The sequence below is a fragment of the Mastigoproctus giganteus genome, chromosome 12 (genome assembly GCF_048544385.1).
Source record: "Mastigoproctus giganteus isolate SK-2022 chromosome 12, ASM4854438v1, whole genome shotgun sequence".
NCBI lineage: Eukaryota > Metazoa > Arthropoda > Arachnida > Uropygi > Thelyphonidae > Mastigoproctus > Mastigoproctus giganteus.
This window is the reverse complement of record NC_143586.1, coordinates 80153863-80177187: the sequence shown is the minus strand read 5'-3', so window position 1 is coordinate 80177187 and position 23325 is coordinate 80153863. Positions and strand designations below refer to the sequence as shown.

At 35.9% G+C, this 23325-nt stretch overlaps 1 protein-coding gene across 1 annotated transcript in view; it reads right to left on the bottom strand.

Moving 5' to 3' along the window:
• The window catches only part of LOC150077224 (tetratricopeptide repeat protein 38-like), a 190618-nt gene that overhangs the window by 130253 nt on the left and 37040 nt on the right, over positions 1-23325 (bottom strand). The window contains exons 3-4 of the mRNA XM_090386333.1: positions 20597-20674; positions 10996-11077 (exon numbers count right to left, since the gene is read on the bottom strand). Of these exons, the coding sequence (XP_090242459.1) occupies positions 10996-11077; positions 20597-20674 (160 nt within the window). The remainder of the gene's footprint in view (positions 1-10995; positions 11078-20596; positions 20675-23325) is intronic.

The following is a 23325-nucleotide window of genomic DNA, read 5'->3' as shown; positions in this document are numbered from 1 at the left end:
TGCACAAAGACGTGTCATATGCAAATAGTCATGGAGAATACTGTGCATGCATCCTACTGATATTCTCAACATCTCTGCCAGTTGCTTTACTGTTATATGATGATCTTCTCTCACAATTACAGAACCAGCATTTATGGTTTCTGTCATCACATCAATGGTTGGAGCTCCAGGACTGCCAATTTTTGTGACTAAATTATGTCCATCTTTAAATATTCTAAACCACCTGCCATTATATGGAAGGGCAGAGTCACCATAAACCTCATTTACACTTATTTGAGAGCAGCACTATTCCTTGAGTGTCACATCCATTGTCACACAGGTGAAACTGAATGGGCATAAATTTGACAGACTAAGTTCACACTATGCACACGAGTCAACTGCACAGTTGCTACATGATGCAGCTAGGGTTGGTCAAATTCCATAGCTCAGTTAAAAATAGCAAGCAAATGGTTGTTCAAGAAAAATCATGATCATTCTTTATTGAATAGCCTTTGTAGTTTATTGACAATATAAAATAATGGTAGCACTGACATTTGATAACAAGACTAAATTCGTGACACATACTGTATAAATCTTAGCACAAAATTACCATATACAATATGTTTCACTGTTTGATGATCAATGGCTGCATAATTATTTAAAGTTGCTTAATTAAAGTGTTTTAGAAAACCCAGCTGAACCCTTAATGCATTATGAAAGAACCATGGACTGAGAAGCTCTTTTCTTCATCATTAATTATATGCAAAACAGCAACATAAAATCCACTGCACTTAGTTAACCTATAATTTAATTATTATTGCTTCAAAGTGTTTAGAGCAAGTTATTTCCTTCACTTATCCCTGTGACCTTATACACTAGTCAGAAAATGAACACATGTATGCATTTCTTATTCAATTTTGTTGTTTTTCTTTTTAATTACTAGTTATTATAGCACTAATGTTTTCTCATATCTTTCATTGCAAATGTACAGCATAGTAGTTTTGTTACACTTATGAGGATTAGTATTCTACCTGAAGGGCAGAACTTAAATCCCAGAAAGTTTTATATCTAAAATTGCAGTGCGTTTTTTTTTTGCCTTTCATGCCTTTGTATTTGAATGTGTAGCTGTGCATATGAATTTTCAAGACTAGTTTGCTTGTTTTTTGGTGGTGGTGGGCGGGGGAGGGGGGGGGAACCTGGAATAACTCACAGCAAAAACTCATCTCTATTTGAGACTTGATAAATCAAATTCCTAGGGTCTTGGCTTCAATGATTCATTATTATTACTTATTTATTTATTTTTTTGAATAAACATGAAAAGCAATAACCTTTCAGGATAGAAAATTATCAAATATGCGTGATATTCAAATTTTGCATGCTTCACAGCACACCAAATTTGAAATAAATTAGGAAAAAATTTGAAAATGAAAGTGAATAATACTATCTGAAACTCATATGTATACAGAATTTTAATTTTTTAAAAATAATCTTCACACATATTAAGCAAAAATATATGCACACATACATGTTTTAAATTTCACGTATTTGTTTAACATTTCTTTAAATTGGAAAATAGAAGAAACTAATAGCTTTATCTTTATATTTTATATCTATAACTTTTTTTAATTTAATAGAACTAATTTTTTTTTTGAAAATGAAAGAGGTAAAAACAGCATAAGTTGTTTATTATAAATTTTTAAATGTTCTCAACTTTTCTATTATTCATTTTGGTAAAATTCTAATTCTTGAAGAGGGATCCCTTGAAGCATGGATGCAGTTTGTGCCTCTTTGTACTACTGTAGCTACACCTGTGAAATTGCATTCAAAGAGATTGTACTAAGATCATAAAATTTGGATGGATTGTGATATCCTACCCTCCCTACACTTAAGCCTGCCCTTTTCATACTACCATCTCTTTGGTTCTTTGATGAATTGCATGACATCATTAAAAATTTGGCAACACCGAAAAGAATGCTGCACAAAAGTGGTTAAACAACAAGGAAAGAGATTTTTACAGAAAAGGAATATGCTTTTGTTTAATGCAGGAAAAAATTTACTCGAAGATAGAAACTACGCCGAAGAATAATTGACTTTATCTATGTTGTAGCTGCATACAGTGAAAACATTTCAGAAGAATATGTATCAATCTAAAGTAATAATTACACGACCATAAATTATACCAGAAAGTATCTTTCTGTTATGATCTTCCCCTCATAAGTTTTAAGAAGCACAACACAAAACAGCAATGAATCTATTTTAAAATGCAAATTCTGTCTAAATTAATAATATGTCAAAGTAACTATACTAATATTGCAAAAGTCTGCTTCTACAAATTTTATTAATTTTTGATGCCTGATAACAAATATTTATAAATCAATAAGGTTTATGATTAGGCCATCAATATTATGAAAAGTAGAATGGCTTCATTCTTTTTGTGTTACTGTGGCTGATAGCATTTAACCTATCTAGTATATGCAATTCTCTTAATGCTTACATTGGAATGAACTTCATTCCTTTTTATCACAAGTTAATTTGATATTGCTTTAGTTTTAAACAAATAGCACTGTCAAAGAGTTCATCTGCTATTTATGTATAAGATGATACACTGATATAATGCTGTTTCAGGAGTTACTGGTCTTTTATCAGATAGCAAGTAGTCTTTAGTGATAGTTCACTGACGAAATAATAATCGAGTCATTTCACCATGTGGCAGATGAAACTAGAACCTTATTTCACCATGTTTTGGTCTTTTCAAACTCAAGAACAGTGGCGGATCATCTCATTCTCTCTTGTGCTAGCCCAAGATAATGCAAGAGGAGACAAGAATGTCCTTTTCTTTTTATAATTTTGAAAGGGTCAAAACAACATTAGCTATTTTTATAATTTTAAAATTATAAACCAATTTGATTGTGAAGCAAACCAAAACTAGAACATAATATAAAGAAGATATTTTGTGATTTCTTTGTTGTTTATTATTTTACTTTAGAAATCAAGGAAGAAAAAAGAAAAATGAAGAAAATTTTCCTTACTTAGTTGGAGTTAATAAAAAAAAGTTTAATTATAATTATTGTTCTTTTTAAATAAATAGGCATTTGGGTGAACATTTTGGGAAACTTAAATATTTCCGCTTGATGCATTAAGGAATTTTGGCAACATTTAGATTTAGGAAGTTTTACCACAAATAAGAAAGAGCTGTCATAATTATGTTGCTCTGTTAATTACTGCCAGTGCATAAGCTGATATATGCAGTACAGTCAAGTAGTTTCCAGACTGGAATTTATTAGGTGCATTGGCCATAGTTGCTGATGCACCTAATAATTCCCTAAGCCAACAACAACAACCCAGACTGGCTGCACAGCACTGCAGTAAATAAATGCAGCATGCTATTGTATCAACTTATATCTACTCTATACAAGTATCAACTTGCGTCTACATACAGTTATTGTTATTTGGTTTTTAGGAGCATTAGCAACTAAGGCCATATTGCTCCGGGATATGCGGTAGTCATTCCCTGACCTTTCTGCATCCTCCGTATTTGGTGGTGACGGGATCGAACCAAGGTTTAATCAAGAAGCGTGTGCTATGCACTGCTGCTCCTTCCCACCTGGCTACAGAGGCGCCTCCACATACATAGAAGCTTGTTAATCATTCAACATATGTTTTGTTGCTGTGTGTGTGTTTGAGATGTATTTATTTTATCACAATTTCTAAGTGTACAAAAATTTTATTTGGAATAGCATGCAAGCATCAAATTTTGTGAATGCTTAAGGAAATCTGCTTCTGAAGCACTGGAAATGAGGCATCAGGCTCATGTAGAGAATTCTCTATTTCATATAAACATATCTCGATGGCATTGTAGGTCCAAAGAGGGAAAAGAAAGTTTAGTAGACAATGAACATGCTGGAAGACCTGTAACTGCTTGTATTCCTAAAAAAATAAAAAAAATTAAAACAACCAGACAACAAGAACACATCAGAACTACTGTGTGACTACCAATAAACTTTCAGAAACTATGTATAAATATAGTGCAAGTGCATCAGAAATACATAGCTATATCTGAATAAATCAGAATATTAGTAAAACGGCATTGTTTTAAGTTATATCTCATATTGTGAATACCTTCACAATGAGTTGCGATGATATTGCACTACTTCGAATAAGTAACGCTTCACCTAAGGAGAAGACAAATGTTACTTATTCTCAAATGGGTACCACCACCCAGACGGCACTGTTTCAGGGCTATTTGGCCCTTCTTTGGTGGGTGGGTGGGTAGGTACCCGAGTGATGCAATAATGGCAAAACAGTTATGAAGTATAACTCCACAATATGAGAGATGCCTGATGGCGTATCGTGCATTTAGACTCAAGCATTTAGGGCATAAGCCTCAAGCTACGGAGGAGTCTAGACTATGTATTTTCCTTAGGTGAAGCGTTACTTATCTGAAGTAGTGCAATATCATGGCAACTCGTTGTGAAGGTATTCACAATATGAGATATAACTTAAAACGATGCGTTTTACTAATATTCTGATTTATTCAGATATAGCTATGTATTCCTGATGCGCTTGCACTATATTTATACATAGTCTAGACTCCTCCATAGCCTGAGGCTTATGTCCTAAACGCTTGAGTCTAAATGGCAACACCATCTTGAGTCTAAATGATACAGCATCAGACATCTCTCATATTGTGGAGTTATACTTCATAACTGTTTTGCCATCATTGCATCACTTGGGTACCTACCCACTCACTGAAGAAGGGCCAAATAGCCCTAAAACGGTGCCGCCAGGGGGAGCCTGATGATGTCCGGAGTTTCCAAGAATAGGTAACAACAGCCTTCTCCACTGGAGAAGCGTTGCCTATTCGAGGAGTTTATGAGTTTTTGAGTGGTGTGAGTTGAAGGAGTTATTGTGCCTTTCATTCTTCTACACCGTTTCTTTTCCTCTTCCACTCCTACTATAACTTTCCCTCTACTTTTTGCTTTTCTAAGTCTAATAGGGACAAGTGGATATTCGAGTAGATATTCACATACATACATAAATAGCCCTGAAACGGCACCAGGGGTAGCCTGATGATGTCCGGAGTTTCCAAGAATAGGTAACAACAGCCTTCTCCACTGGGGAAGCGTTGCCTATTCGAGGAGTTTCAGTTTTTGAGTGGTGTGAGTTGGAGTTACTGTCCCTTTCATTCTTCTACACCATTTCTTTTCCTCTTCCACTCCTACTATTACTTTCCCTCTATCTTTTTGCTTTTCTAAGTCTAATAGGGACAACTGGATAGTCGAGTTATTATCCCACACAAATATAAAATAGCCCTCAAATGGCGCCAGGGGAGCCTGATGATGTCCGGAGTTTCCAAGAATAGGCAACAACACCTTCTCCACTTTGGAAGCGTTGCCTATTCATGGAGTTTTTGAGTGGTGTTGTGAATTGAAGGAGTTACTATCCATTTTCATTCTTCTACACCATTTCTTTTCCTCTTCCACTCCTACTATTACTTTCCCTCAACCTTTTTGCTTTTCTAAGTCTAATAGGGACAAGTGGATAGTCGAGTTATTATCCCACACATATACAAATAGCCCTGAAACGATGCCATCTGGGGGCCTGATGGCCACTGAGTTTCCTCGAATAGGTAACAACAATCTTCTCTACTGGGGAAGCGTTGCTTATTTGAGGAATATATGAGCTTTGTGTGTTGTTATTTGTTATTTGGTTTTTAGGAGCATTAGCAACTAAGGCTATATTGCTCCAGGATATGCGGTGGTCATTCCCTGACCTTTCCGCATCCTCCGTATTTGGTGGTGACGGGTTCAAACCCCGGTCTAATCAAGAAGCGTGTGCGATGCACTGCTGCTCCTTCCCACCTAGGCTTTGTGTATGAGTCGAAGGAGTTGTTTTTCCTCGAATAGGTAACAACAGTCTTCTCTACTGGGGAAGCGTTGCCTATTCAAGGAATGTGTGAGTTGAAGGAGCAACTGTCCCTTTCTTCCTTCTATGGCATTTTCTTCCTCCACCTCTCCTACTATCACCTTCCTACATCTTTATCTCTTTTCTAAGTCTAATAGGGATAGTATGAGGATAACCGAGAACTTTATCCTATACCATATTTTAAAACGGTGCAGTCTGGGTGGTGGTATCCATCTGAGAATAAGTAACATTAGTCTTCTCCTTAGGTGAAGCGTTACTTATTCGAAGTAGTGCAATATCATGGCAACTCGCGAAAGTATTCACAATATGAGATATAACTTAAAACGATGCTGTTTTACTAATATTCTGATTTATTCAGATATAGCTATGTATTTCTGATGCGCTTGCACTATATTTATACATAGTCTAGACTCCTCCATAGCTTGAGGCTTATGCCCTGAATGCTTGAGACTTTCAGAAGCTTTAAATACTTCACATGGAAGCTATAATAGAATTTTAAAATATGATTTAAATATGTGCATCAGGTTGCTCAGCATGTGATGATTCCTTGGAAGCTTACTGATGCTCAATGCAATGAGCAGATGACAATATGCAGTGATCTCATAATGACATTTGATAACAATCCGTTGTTCCTAGAGTTCATCACTGGAGATAAGACCTGGTGTTTTTTCTATGGCCCCCAAATGAAGCATGAATTACTGATTTGGAATCACTTAATTTTTCACAATCCACAAAATTTTAGCAAGACAGATGGAAAGGGAACGTGATGTTAGAAGTTTGCTTCGACCACCATGGTATTGTGCACTATTAATTTGTTCCTGAAGAAATAAATCACTGTGAATCAGGAAAGGTATATGCAGATATGGTGCCAGCTGGCTGCAAGAGGCAACTTAGCAAAAACATCCAAAATAGTGTGCAATGAAACACCAGAAGTTGTTGCACAACAATAACAATGCACCTGAACACCATTTATTTCTTGTGTAACAAGAGTTCATTAAACACAATACTGTTGCATCACCACACCCCTCTTACTTGACTGATCATGTGATTTTTCCTTTACCTGAAAAGAAACCAATGTTTATGAGGCTGTAATTTCAGCAACAAACAAGAGATTATTGACAGAAGTTACTCTCTGTGCTATCCAACCAAAACAGTTCCAGAACTGCTTCCAGCAATTGTACTAACAGTGGAAAAAGTACATTCCTGCTCAAGGAGAGTACTTTGAGAGAGGTTATGTTTAACATGTAATACCTCAAACTTTTTGACCATACCATGTAGTAAATTTTAATATTTGTATAATATCAATTTTAATATTTATATGAAAATTAATATTAATGACAAATATTAAAATTTAAACATTTGCCATTAATTAATAAATGCTATGAATTCAATTTAAACTGAAGTGTAAAACAATAATGTGATCAGCAAACTTTGCAATGTGGAACATCAAATCTAAAACTTGACCACCTTCAAAAATATCAAAAAAAATTTCTGTTGCTTGTTTTTATTAATATAACACTTTTTATCCATTCTTTTAGATTATATCACATTAATATAATTAGCAGAGATAAAAAGTTACTTAGTAATATAATAAAGAGTTGCTAATAAAAAGTAATATAATAAAGAGTTGTAATATAATAAAAAACACCATGGTGACATGGTGTTTATTTTCTTAAGTTACATACAGTATTTGTAATACTGTATCTGATATTATCACATACAGTATTATATATGAAGTCCTATAATTTCTGCACATTGTATATGCAGGAATGACAAAATCATAACAAAATCAATGCTACACTTAACAGCAGAACACATAAACTAGATGGCACCACAAGCATGGAAAACAGCAGTGAAAAATAATATATATATATATATATATATATATATATATTTGCGCAAGTTCGGAAGAATTTTCAAGATAAATCAGTGATAGACAAGATTTTAAAATATGAATGCACTGGTGATCGGCAAGACCAAAGTGGTTATCAGAAAGCAATTATACATATTTTGGGAAGCAATCAATACATATAGAAATGCCTATTCAAAGCCCTAAGAAATCTGTAACATGCCTCCCCTAATTATTTTTTTAAAGTGAACATCATGAACTTAATGATATGACAATTTCTCTTGTATGGATGAAATAATTTATTCCACATTCCATCTTAATATCTTGCCCTTTATTTAAACCCTGGTTTTCCAATAATCAAGAATACACTGTGGGAAATTGTGAGCATTAGTTTTGGCAAAGCCAAAACTATTGCCCACAATTTTGCACACCTATACTCCCACCTCTGCTAAAAACTGATGGTTCAATTGCCTCCTCAGCTAAAGATAAAACGAACTTACTAGCATCATGCTTTTCTTCTCTTGTATTGACAATCTTGGTAAACCACCTCCTACCATTCCCTTCAATGCCTACTGTGGCATTGAGTGGAATGCTTCTTCCATCAAAAGGATGTCAGAAGAATTTTGTACAATCTTGATGACAAGAAAGGTCCAGATCCTGATGGTATTTATCCACTTATTCTCAAAACCTATGTTCTTGAGCTTACTGCTGTTCTGTGTTGTCTTTTTACACTTTCTTGTTGCACTAGTGTTTTTCCTTCTGCTTGAAAATTTGCTCTTATCCAGCCAACTCCTAAAAAAAGGCAGCAAATCTGTCCCATCCAATTATCATCCCATTGCACTTACTTTTACTCTTTCTAAAGTAATGGAGAAATCGATTAACCACTAACTTCTAAACTATCTCAAAACCTTCCATCTGATCAATGATTGTCAATATGGATTTTATCAGTATCAATCCACTGGTGATATTTTGATTACGTTACCCATCTATAGGTAAATTCAATGAAAATGTTTGAGGAAACTAAAGCAGTTGTTCTTCACAGCTCTAAGGCTTTTAATTGTGCTTGGCATAAAGGTCTTCTTAACAATCTTCTTATAGCATGCCAACTGTTTTTGCAATTGGGTATCCAATTTACTCTCTGACTGCTCGCTCTCTGTGAGTGATAGCAGATGGCTCTGTCTTCTAACTTCTGCACTTGTACTAATGCTGGTGTTCCCCAAGATTCAGTTCTTTCTCCCACTCTTCTCTTCTTTTATATTATTGACCGTCTTCTGTTAACCAGAAATCCTATCCATAGTTTTGCTGATGATAGCACATCAACAAAATTATGGATAGGATATGTATTTCACATTCCAATTTGAGAAACCTTGTCCTGCACAAACAGCTTCAACTCAAATATCTACCATCAATTCATTAAATGCTGACTGTCAAGTAATTCTCCAGGACAAAAATAACTTAGTTAATTTCAATCTTTTTAAAACTCAGTTGTGCCTTGTATCTTGCAAAAAGGAGCCTACAGCTCTTATGTTTATCTTTGATGACATTCATTCATACAAATTCCTCAATCACATGTCTCTATTAGGGATTAGCTTGACTTCTAATCTTTCATGGCATAAGCACATTACAAATATTGCTTCTTCTACACCTAAAAAACTGGGTTTTATGTTTTGCACTCTGATTACTTTTCTTCTAAACAACTATTCATCCTGTACAAATCTCAAATCCACCTTACCATGGAATACTGTTTACACATCTGGGGTGGAACTCCCAAAACCTCTCTCAGGATTCTAGACTCCATTCAAAAACCTCCCTCTTACAAAGTCATCCAAGCTATAATCTAGGATGTTTGGTTTCTGCTGCTTGCTTCTTCTATAGGGACTTTCATGGACACCATTCTTCTGAATTAGCTTCTGTAATTCCCCTCCCCCGTCTGTCTGTCTGTCTGTCTGTCTGTCTGTCTGTCTGTCTCTCTCTCTCTCTCTCTCTCTCTCTCTCTCTCTCTCTCTCTCTCTCTCTCTCTCTCTCTCTCTCTCTCTCTCTCTCTCTCTCTCTCTCTCTCTCTCTCTCTCTCTCTCTCTCTCTCTCTCTCCCCAACCAATCTGAATGTGCCACCAGTACACATCAATTTACTGTCCAACTTCAAACTCACAGAACCAATTTTTTCTTTTTCCTCATTTATCCCTTCAAATTCTGCTTTCTGGAACAAACTTCCTTCATATATATATTTCCTGAAAATTACAATGTACAGAAATTCAAGTATAATGTCAACAAGTATCTTCTTCTGTCTTCTAAACCTTTAACCCATACAGGGCACTAAGTACTATAGGCTTTAATACCTTTTGTGTTTAGGATTTTCATTAAAAAATATATGAAAAGGTGTGTAACTGTATCGATACATAATTTAAGTGAAGCACATGATTTGCAACATTAAAGCAAAATGCAAAACTTTATTTTTGCATTTTATGAATTAGGATCCTATGATTATTAATCAAATTTAGTTCACAGATAACACACATTTCTACCTCAATGACTATTTCAATAAACACAGTACACAATTTAAGAAACAGAAAACCTCACTAGAATCACAGAAACACATTTTATCCAAAAATACAAGCTATGGTATGCACTTATAAGGACTACTGCATCAATCTGTCTTGATGGCAGGGTTGACTAGTGATCAGTATCTGTGGCCTCTTTCACAACTTTGTTCTTGTTCACCAAAGATTAGGATAAATTTGGAATAGATATCTTTTTGCCATGTTGGAACACAGTCCAGCACTAAGGATGCAATGCTGAATTTCCTTCATGAATATGTTCAGCAGTTGTGCAATATCAAACCTATGCAGTTATTTTGCTATCCTGATAATTCTTGCAATACTTTAACAGCAATTCATATAAGACAAGATCACATCTATCAAAATAACCTGCATATGTGAGTTGAGAAAAAAGTACCAATGAATATCCATTAGCTGCAGTTTTGAAAATCTTGTTGCTTATATAGTAGATGCAGTAGAGTAGAGTAGTAGATGCAGATAGTTTAAAAATGTTTTTTTAATATGAATAAAAATCTCCACAACTCTTGTTTTTTTTTTTTGTTTTTTTTCACATCATGCATTCAACATTACATATTTATTATTTTAGGAAATAAATACCATTTTCATGTTGCTTGGTAGACCCAGATAATTAACTGATACAAGGAAATAATCAATTTAAGAAAGAAGGAAAGTGGAAAAATAACATACCAAAATTAGGATCAGCAATATGCATTTTATCAAGTGTTTTTGGAAGACCACCAAGGTTTTCATCTTCGTACCAGCCAATGTACTAGAATAAAAGAAAAATTTACATATTACTTGCGCTAAATGTAAATATAAAAACTAACATTATCATTAACACAGGTAAGTACAACAGTATACAGTCTACATTTATAACATGTTTGAATAGCACATTTAATGAATGTTCTTGTAAGTTAATAAATAATAAATAAATTTTATGAACTTTTACTGAGTTTTTTTATTTTAGCATTAACATAATTTTTATAAATTTAATATGCTGTGTGAAGGACATACACAAGAGTAATACTAAATTCTAAATATTATGAAAATAACAAAAAAACTTGTAAATATTAGGCTTAATATAGAACATTATATTTAGTTTAAAGAAGTTGTACAGAATCACCTATACAAATTCCTCAAATTAAACAATGTAAGTAAAATTGTTTGTCAACATATCAGAGTTTCTTTGATGTTCCTTTTCAAGACTAAAGCATGGCTGTCAGAAAGTGGTAATTTTTATCAGAAAACGAAGCAGGAGATTACCTTGGGAGCAAAGCAGGAAGTTTTTTTAGACTAGTTTTATTGATTAACATAACTATAGTCACTCCCCGACTTACGTAAGGGTTGCATTCCGTGGAACTCTACGTAAGTCGGAATTTCCCTAAATACTTATGCAGCACTCACAACTATGGACGCTGAATTTGATTGAAGCAAAAAAAGAAATGTTCGATGAACATGTAAATAGAATTATTTATTCAATTTTTTTATCTGATGCACAGGAAAAATTACAAAAGTGTACAAAATTACAGTGTGCAATTACAAAAATTTTACTTTTAACGTTATGGAAACCAGCGCAATGCTTGAACCTATTAAACCACCCATTGCTTGCCACGAACTTGGCTTGGGGTTCAGCGTATTTATCACTAATATCTTCACGAATACTTGCTTTTGCTTGAATGGCCATTAGACTCAGGGGCACTTGCTTCTGATTCTGATTTTCCATCCATATTATTAATAGCTTTTCCATCATCGATATAGCATCTGAATGCTGTTTTGTGATCCCTGTTGATCTTAAATGCATTGATCCTTTAACATGTTCTTTTATACGTGCACTGTTCTTTAAAATAGTATTCACTGTTGAAGCAGCTAGACCTAATTCCCTTGCAATAGGTGACAAACTTTGTCCTGCCTTGTATCTCTTAATCATTTTCATCTTCATTTCTAAATCAATTGTTTCATTTCCTAGCACTGCCACCATTGCACTTTCCATTGGTCGCCTTCACTTCATCATAGTAATAAGTAAATAAGATTGAAGAGAAGATTCTGAAAATTTATTTATGTTTTTTATATGATTGAAGATTTCATGGAAGGAGAAACACATTTCACCATAATAACGTAAAATCCCACACAATTCCAGTTATCAGTATTATCGCAACCCATTTATAACAGATTGCACTAACAGAAAAGTCCAATAAACCACAAAGTGCAAATTGTTTTCATTGTTTTATGGGCATGACCTCCAGAAATGTGCTTTAGAAAAATATCATAAAGGCATTTAAAATTTAATTCTTTTAATGGAACATATGATAACGATGAAAGTGTAGTGAATTCTCCAGCCGGACCGCATAGCCCTTCCTCAACAGTAGCATTTGTAAATGTGTTGGTCGCATGTTTTGTTTTTGCATCCTTTAGTTAAAAGTGATTTTGGTGTTGTGCTTATTTGACATAAATTTATATAAAACTAATACAAATTCCATTATAAAAATGATCTTTTAGAGAGGTTTTTTTTTTTTTTTTTTTTTTTAGGAGCATTAGCAACTAAGGCCATATTGCTCCGGGATATGCGGTGGTCATTCCCTGAATGACCTTTCCGCATCCTCCATATTTGGTGGTGACGGGCTCGAACCCCGGTCTAATCAAGAAGCGTGTGCTACGCACTGCTGCTCCTTCCCACTTGGCTACGGAGGCGCCTCTCTTCTTTTAGAGAGATATATAGCTTAGTTATATAGCAAAAATTTCAACTTCTAAGGTCTTGGAACAAATTATTACCACAAAAAAAACAATGTGGTATAGGGTTCACAATTTTCACAATACTGTACCTTCATTTATTCCTACAGGATGCAAAATACATTTCCATATTTTTGTCAATTTGCACCGGCTGGCAAAAACTTGCGTATAGTTAAATTTACGTAAGTCGAGTATTACGTAAGTTGGGGAAGGCCTGTATGTATTTTTTAAAATAAAACACTAGGACAATAACTAAAAATAAGTAAAAAACTAAAAACAAAAAAAGTAAAAAACTGGGGCAATTTATTTTAATAATTTCATAACATAAATGGTCACAATAGGCAATATTTGTAGATTTATAAGTACATAATGTGACGTGCACTTACTGAATCTTACTGAATTTTTTTTTGTTTTCTGGTTAATAATTCTATGTTCACCTTAACACTAAATTATTGTATTCATATTCTTAATAGTTAAAATTATAAAAAATAATTTAAAAATATGTTCATAATATAAATAATCACCACATTTCCAATATATCCAATTTTACATCTGCAATATTTAGTATTTTATAACACAGCTGAATACGAATGCTTCACACTAATTTTTTTTTCTTGACCAACAATACTATACCTATTATAAAATTAAAATTTTTCAATTTGAAATAATCAAAGTAATTTTTTTGAAATGTTATTTTTTAACCTAAGCAGTTTGTGCTGATTTTCACAAACTAAGATTTAACACCTATAAAACATGGCTACATATTATTATCTTATGAAAATTCATTCCAAAAATTCTTATGAATTTTTGGAATGAATGATCCATTCATTCCAAATGTTTGTCTAGTTCTGCCTTGATTTTATTTAAGCTATCAACTTCCACAAAAACAGACAGAAGTTGGTTCCAGCAATCAACTACCCGCTGGCTAAAGGCAAACTTCTGCACATCTATTCTACAGCTGTCTTTCCTCAGGTTGAATCTATGCCACCTCAGGTTTGTAATCTGAGCAAGAGGAAGAATCCCATCAGTATTGAGCTTGCTCAATCCATTCAAGGCCTTATACACCCAAGCATTTAGGGCATAAGCCTCAAGCTATGAAGGAGTCTAGACTATGTTTATACATGGCCTTATACACCTCAATCAGATCGCCTTGCAGGTGCCTAGTCTCCAGAAACTGCAATTTCCAGAACTGAAGTCTTTCTTCATAAGAGCACCCCTTTATTCCCTTTACCAGTCTTGTTGCCCTTCTCTTTACTCATTCTAACAACTCAACATCCTTCCTAAAATGAGGCTTCCAGACTTGAAAGCAGTACTCAAAGTGTGGCCTGACCATTGCCTTATACAAGGGGATAATCACCTCCTTATCTCTGCTCGCAAAATTCCTGTATATAATTGATAAGACCCCATGAACTACTCTAGCAGCCTGTCTGCACTACTCAGAAAACTTCACATCTGATTACACAATTACCCCCAGGTCCCTTTCATTCTCACTACCCTGAGTGTAACACCACCCAGTTGGTACATTTCTCTGGGGTTACTGCTACCCATATGAAGTACTTTGCATTTGTCAATGTTAAATTTCAGTTGCCACTTCACAGCCCATCTACCAAATTTTTCCAGATCCTATTGCAGCAGCATACTGTCATTACTGTTATTAACAACCCTGCCAACCTTTGTGTCATCTGCAAACTCTACATTAAGCTTGATAAACTTTCATCAATATCACTGATAAATAAACAAAACAACAATGGGCCCAACACCAAACCTTCGGGGACACAACTAATAACATTAGTCCACATAGAGCAGTATCCATTGATTACCACTCTGTTTTCTCCCACTCAACCATCCTTTTATCTATTGTAGCAACTTGCCCTTAATGTCATAATGCTACAATTTGTACAGTAGTCTTCCATGTGCAATAGTATCAAACGCTTTCCTGAAATCCAAGTATATGATATCAAGATTATTTCTGCATCCAGTTCCTTTGTGATCACATCATAGTATCCAATCAAATTGGTCAGACAAAACTCCCCCTTGACAAACCCATGCTGTGTCTGAATCATTACTGCTGTCTTGTCTAGATGATCCTGCAATGCTTCTTTAACCAGTGACTCCATTATTTTTCCGAACAGAAGTCAAACTAACATGTATGTAATTACTCATGTCACCCTTTGTGAATTGGAGAAGAATTTGCACATCTCCAGTCTATGGGGACATCCACCAAGTCCAAGGATGCTCCCATAATTACAGTAAGAGTTTGCTCCCTTCCTTTGCACCTCCTTTAATATAACTGGAAAAATCCCATCTACTCCAGGTGCCTTTCTTATGTTTAACTTCAACAATTTATCCTCCACTTTGCTCTCAGTTATTACAAGAACATTTAACATCCTGTTAGAGTTTGATAAACATCTGGTCCTCTCCTACTTGAATAACTCCTCACGTGTGATTGTAGATGAAAATACTCATTTAATTTGGCAGCTATCTGAAAATGATCACCTACAGTCAAACCATTGATATCAAGTGGATTAATCTGATTCATCCCCTTCCTTTTAGAGTTTATATAAGTAAAGAAGTCTTTGCTGTTTTTCTTTGCATCCTTTGCCAAAGATTTTTCATAATCTGCCTTCACTTGCCTAACCTCCTTTGTGACTTGATTACAGACTAGCTTGTATCTACCATAGACTTCTGTGTCGCCTGACAATTTATGTGCATCCCATGCATTCTTCTTCTCTGCCACGAGTCTCATTATTAGTTCATCTGACATTAATTCAGGCCTAAACTAAGAGCAGTATTTCTTAGTTGGAATAAAAAGTCTACTAGCTTCCAAAATTACTTCCTTGAATGCTTCCCGTTTAGAATTTGCTGTTCATAACATTATCAGTTAGTCTCACAGTATAGAACCTAAAAAAATCTGAGATCACTGTACCCACCTTTACAAAAGCAAAAACCCTTCACTTGACCCCTGATGGTAGTTACATCTTTAAGTAAATCCCACATCAGTAAATTGAAGTAAATCCCAAGATCGAAATATATGATATCAAAATTATTCATTGCATTCAGTTCCTTTGTGACTACATAGTATCCAATCAAATCGGTCAGACAAGACTTCCCCTTAACAAAACCCATACTGTGTCCGAGCTATAACTGAAGTCTTGTCTAGATGATCCTGCAATGCTTCTTTAATCAGTGCCTCCATTAATTTCTCTGGAACAGAAGTTAAACTAAAAGTTCTGTAATTACCTGTCTCCCTTTGATCCTCCTTTGTGGATTGGGGTCACATTTGCACATTTCCAGTCTGTGGGTACCTCCCCTGGGTCTGAGGAACTCTCATAATTATGGCTAAGGGTTTGCTTACTTCCTTTGCTGCCTCCTTTAATATAATTGGATAGATTGCATCCACCCCAGTGCCTTTCTTATGTTTATCTTCAACAATTTCTCCTCCACTTTACTCTCAGTTATTACAAGATTATCTAGCTTACTGCCAGAGTTTAATATACCTTTGGCATTCCCCTCCCTGAATAACTCCTCATGTGTGAATGTAGTTGCAAAATATTCATTTAGTTTGTTAGCTACCTGAGCAGGATCAACAGTTGAACCATCGATATCAAGTGGACCAATCTGCTTCATCCCCTTCCCTGTAGAGTTTATATAAGTAAATAACTCTTTGTTGTTTTTCTTTTCATCCTTTGCCAAAGATTTCTCGTAATCTGCCTTTGCCTGCCTAACCTCCTTTGTGACTTGGTTACAGACCAGCTAATATCTATCATAGGCTTCTGTGTCACCTGCTAATTTATATGTATCCCATGCATTTTTCTTCTCTGCCACATGTCTAATTAGTTCATCTGACATCCATTTAGGCCTAAATCTTGAACAATATTTCTTAGTTGGCATGAAAAGCCTAGTAGCTTCCAAGATTATTTCTTTGAATGATTCCTATTTTGAATTTGCTGTTGGTAACATCATCAGTTGGTCCCACCGTATAGAATTAAAATACTGTCTCACACCGCTGTAGTCCCCTTTACGAAAGCAAAAACTCTTCCCTTTACTCCTGATGGTAGTTACCTCTTTGAGTAAATCCCACTTGAGCACACTGTGATCACTGCCACCTAGTGGTTCCTTTATCTGCAGATTCTTAATGCATGAAGAATCACTACTGATAATCAGATTAAGAGTATTACTCCCTCTAGTTGCTTCCCGAACATATTGTAGATAACAATCATACAAAAAATCCACAAAAGCCTTGCTAGTGTGAGTGACCAACCCACAAATTCCAGTCAATCTCTGGGAAATTAAAATCCCCCATTATAAGACACTGATTTACTGGCCCACTGTTTCTCTGTATAATTGTTTGTTGCACTCATCAGAGTCATTAGGCCTATAACAAACTCCTACCCTCATTTTTGCTTTCCCAGTGTCACACCAAACTGACTCAACACTGCATTGTCCATCTATGCCAACTGGTTGCACTTCCTTAGATTTTATGTGTTTCTTAACTAACAGCATAACCCCTTCTCCCTTCCTATCCTATCCTGTCTATCCTTTCTGTACACATTGTACTCCCCAAATTTCAATTCTGCATCCCTTATATCTGAGTGGCACTACGTCTCTGATATCGCAACAATATCGGCTTTGGATATCTTAACCAGCAGTTCAAATTCATCAAATTTATTTACTATACTCCTAGCATTGGTGTATTAGCAGAGGCATATGATGCAAGAAAATACAGCATCAACCATTAAAAAAAATAATTAAAAAATTTCCCATTTCATCCATCCATTTGCTCCAAAAGTCTGTCCAGTTCTTCCTTGAATTTATTTAAACTATCAACTTCCACAACAGATAGAAATTTGTTCCCACAATCAACCACCCACTGGCTAAAGGCAAATTTCCACACATCTGTTTTACAACTCTCTTTCCTCAATTTGAATCTATGCCCTCTCACTGTGAAATCTGAGCAACAGCAAGAATCCCATCACCATTGAGCTTGCTCAAACCATTCAAGGGCTATACACCTGAACCAGATCACCTTGCAAGTGCTTAGACTCCAGATGCTGCATATTGCAGAACTTAAGCCTTTCTTGGTAAGAGCAATCCTTGGTTTCCCTCACCAATATCGTTGCCCTTCTCTGTACTCATTCCAGCAGCTTTACATCCTTCCCAAAATGAGGCCTCCAGACCTGAATGCAGTAATAAAGGTGTGGCCTGACCATTGCCTTATACAAAGGGATAATCAGCCCACATATCCCTGCTAGCAAAATTCCTGTATATCATTGACAAGACCCCATGAGCTTCTCTGATAGCATATCTGCACTGCTCAGAAAACTTCATATCTGACTACGCAATTATCCCCAGGCCTTTTTCATTTTCCACTACCATGAGTGTAGTACTGTACAGATGATAAGTTACTCTGGGGTTACTGCTACCCATATGCAGTACTTTTCATTTGTCAATGTTAAACTTCAGTTGCCATTTCTCAGCTCATCTGCCAAATCTTTCTAGATCCTGTTGCAGTAGCGTACCACCATTAACAACCCTGCCAATCTCAGTATCATTTACAAACTTGGACATTAAGCCTGATATAGCTTTATTAATATCATTGATAAATATAGAAAACAACAATGGGCCCACTGAACCCTGGGGGGAGGGACCCCACCTATAACATTAGTCCACGAAGAGCAATGTCCACTGATAATCACTGTCTTGTCCCACTCAACCATCCCTTTATCCATATCAGCAACTTGCCCTTAATTCCACACTGCTCCAATTTGTACAGCAGTCTTTTAAGTTAAGCCTGAAAGTCTCATTTTAGAAATGATGTGGATATGTTTGGATGGCTGCATAGAAGGGCAACAAGAAAAATCAAGGGCATAAAAGAGTACCACGAAAGACTTCAGTTCTTGAACCTAGGCATTTGCAAGGAAGTGCTTAACTGAAATTGACAAGTGTTTAAGGCTTTAAATGGTTTGAGTAAACTGAATGCTGATGCATCCTTTTTCTTTCACAGATGACATACAAAATGTCATTATAAAGTTAAATTTGAAAAGGATTGTTGGACATATGTGCAAAAATTGTTTTTTAATCCAGAGTAACTGATTGTTGGAACACCACCTATTGGTGAGGGGTCTCGAGTGCATTGCCATCACAGGATCCACGCAGAAGGTCCCGCCATTGGCACTTTATCTTCGATATTGTATCCATTATAAGGTGCTGGTCTTTGATTAAGTTATTAAGCAACCTTTCGAATAGTTAGGGATGAAGATGTTTCCAATCCCAGTAGCCAGTTTCATTTGAACATAGGTGTTGTCCATATTAGTGATGGGATGCCAAGTCCACCACATCAGCATGAATGAAAGTTGTAGGCACATCTTCGGGCAGGAGCATCCATATCCAGTTGGCCATCCTGACTTGAATTTCAACTTTGTTTTGTTGCCCAGCCATAATACGCATTAGTTGTGGTAGAGTCTTGGTAAGACAAAGACTCTTAGTATAAATAGCAACTGTTGTAGTTTCAGGGGAGCTTTCATGAGCTTAGGGAAGTACTCAGGTTGCATTCCATTTTAGTTCTACCTCCGGGTGAAAATTCCACCTCCTCCAGAACTTGCCTTCATCTTTAGCTGTCATTTTCAGAGCATTGTTGATGTGCTTTCACAGTTACCTTATCAACTCATGGGCCAACAACTCTCCGCTTTATGTCACTCCACTAGACAATCTCCTACTTCAAGCCAAATCCATCATATTAACCCTGGGGGCTCACATCTGGTGAGTATGGGCTTGGCATACCCAGGGCCCTGAGCTAGATACCATCATTCTTCTCTTTCTTGGTGATTCCTTTCTACTACTCTCTCTCTCTCTCTCTCTCTCTCTCTCTCTCTCTCTCTCTCTCTCTCTCTCTCTCAGAGTAATTCAGAATTTTTTTTTGGCTGGTGCAGCATAAGCCTCATGCTTCCTTGCACTACATGGCAAATAATAATAATACAGTGAACAAAGGACTTGCATATGTACATCAACAATAATAAATGTCAATTTTCATTTTTATAATTTTTTGAAACTAACACCTTTCTGAATCATCCTGTATTTGACTAATGTTATCAACTAGGTTTTGGTCTACTTATTTCTAATTAATTACCAAATATGGCAATATTCTTGTACTCTTTATCCTGCAAACTCCTCTGACCTTATGTGGCCACCCTGAAGTATGGACAGAAAATTTGGACCACTGTAACAGTATGGATTTCACCACTTGTCACTCTAGAGAAGTATGGGCTTGATTCCCACCTATAAATGGAAGAATTTCTAAAGACATCTTCAACTGAAGCTGCAGTTAATCAATCTCAAGCAGAGGGAGTAGGATTTTCTCTATGAGCTATTCCAAGTTAAGACCACACAAAATTCAAATCAACTATGAACATGGATTTTTAAAGACATAATATACAATGCTGCAATTTGGCTTAAGTTACTGATTTCCTAAAACCCAACAAAAAATTTATTTATTTATATAGTACATGATTTAAAAATAACATGAAAACTGTCCAGATTATAAATTGGAAAAATTATGATTTACCTGTGTGAGTGCAGCATCATAAAGCTTACATGCTTCATCACTAGGGGTAGACAGTGTTAAATTTTCTTTCTTCCATTCCTATAGAATAAATTATATTATGATTTATATTAGTAAATATAAATGATATATATATGATGCAGTTTCACTGCATTTCAAACTTTACTTTGTAAAAGTAATCCATATGAATTATTTCAATGTATATTTTCATATTTTGATGTAATTATTTTAAATAAGCAAAAACAACAACAAATGAAAGATTAATACCTTTAATATAGCATATATTTAATATAGCATATACACAGTACTGCCATAAATATTGTCACAAAAGTAAGACTCCCATAAAAATAGAAAATGATGTCACAGAGCAGTGGGTTTTGCATCATGTATAGTACTAATGTATGGTTTTCTTTAACAGGTATCATCAACTAGTAAAGGAAGCTGGTGAAAATGGAATGGGGAGATAAAGAAATGATAAAGAAAAAGTTTTCTTTATCATAAGGTATTTTAACTCATTGGTCTTCATAAGGTAGGACATGATGCACCTACAATTTTCAAACTTCTGAAACCACTTGGAATAAGCTGAAAATTTATCTATAGGGCAATTAATAGGTACAATGAATTGATGACAGGCCCTGGACCAGCTGCCCAAGAACTGCGAGGACCCCTACAGCTATCAAGGTGGTGGAGAATAGAATTCGTAGGAATTCTCTACGAAAACAAAAAATCATGTCCAGAGAAATGGGAATATCACCAAGATTAATGTCACACATAATCAAAAGCGATCTAGGGATGAGTGCCTACCGCAGGAGAACACGACATTTCCTAACTTCAGCTTTGATGGGAGGTAAAAAATATCAGAGGCACTGCAGTGTCTTATGCAAATGGTAAGCATCAACAGATACTCTTCACAGATGAAAATATTTTTACTATTAAGGAGAGTTACAACTGCCAAAATGACAAGGTGTATGAAAATAGCCCTGCAGAGACATGTCAGGCCATTAAAAGGGATTAGCATTAGTAGAGGCATATGATGCAAGAAAGCAAGCTTATGCAGCATCAGCCAAAAAAAAAAACACCACTCCCATTTCACCCCTCCATTTATTGAAATACCAGCCGAGCCGAGCTGAGCCTTAAATTTATTTATTTAGGCTATCAACTTCCACAACAAGGGATGGAAGTCTGTTCCACCAACCAACCACCCGCTGGCTAAAGGCAAATTTCCGCACATCTATACTACATCTGTCTTTCTTCAATTTGAATTTATGCCCTCTCAGGTGATTATTCTGAGCAAGAAGAAGAATCCCATCGACATTGAGCATACTAAAACCATTCAAGGCTTTATACACCTCTATCAGATCACCTCGCCGGTGCCTAGTCTCCAGACACTGTAATTTGCAAAACTAAAGCCTTTCTTCATAAGAGCAACCCTTTGTTCCATTCACTAATCTTGTTGCCCTTCTCTGTACTCATTCCAGCAGCTCTACATCCTTTTTGAAATGAGGCCTCCGAACCTGTATACAGTACTCAAGGTGTGGCCTGACCATTGCCTTATACAAGGGAATAATCACCTCCATTGACAAGACACCATGAGCTACCCTTGCAGCCCATCTGCACTGCTCAGAAAACTTCATATCTGCCTGCACAATTACCCCCAGGTCCTTTTCATTCTCTACCACTGTCAGTGTAGTACCACAGAGTTGATACGTTGCTCTGGGGTTACTGTTTCCCATATGTAGTACTTTACATTTGTCAATGTTAAACTTCATTTGCCACCTCTCAGTCCATCTGCTCAACCTTTCCAGTTCCTGTTGCAGCAGCATAGCGTCAGTAGTGTCCTTAACAACCCTGCCAACCTTTGTATCGTCTGCAAACTTGGACATTAAGCTTGATATACCATCATCAATATCATTTTTAAATACAGAAAACAATAATGGACCCAACACTGAACCCTGAGGGACTCCACTAATAACATTAGTCCACAATGAGCAGTGTCCATTGATTACCACTCTGTCTTCACCCCTCAACCATCCCTTTATCCATAGCAGCAATTTGCCTCCAATGCTACACTGTTCCAATTTGTGCAGCAGTCTTCCATGTTTAACAGTATCTAAAGCCTTTCTAAGATTCAAATATATAATATCAAAGTTATTCTCTGGTCTCTAATTACTTGTGTCAGCCTTTGATCCTCCTTTGTGAACTGGGGTCACATTTGCACATCTCCAGTCTATGGGTACCTCCCCTGAGTCCAAAGAAGCTCTCATAATTATGGCTAAGGGTTTGCTTACTTTGTTGCCTCCTTTAATATAACAGGATAGATCTCATCCACCCCGGGTGCCTTTTTTATGTTTATCCTCAAAATTTTCTCCTCCACTTTCCTCTCAGTTATTACAAAATCATCTAGCTCACTGCCAGAGATAACTTCACATCTGGCATTCCCCTTCCTGAATAACTCTTCATGTGTCAATGTAGATGCAAAATACTTATTTAGTTTGCTAGCCACCTGAGCATGATCCTCAACTATTGAACCATCAATATCCAGTGGACCAATCTGATTCATCCCTTTCCTTCTAGAGTTTACATAGGTAAAGAACTCTTTTCTGTTTTTCTTTACATCCTTTGCCGAGGATTTCTCATAATCTGCCTTTGCCTGCCTAATCTCCTTTGTGACTTGGTTACAGACCAGCTTATATCTACCATAGGCTTCCATGTCACCCATTAATTTATATGTA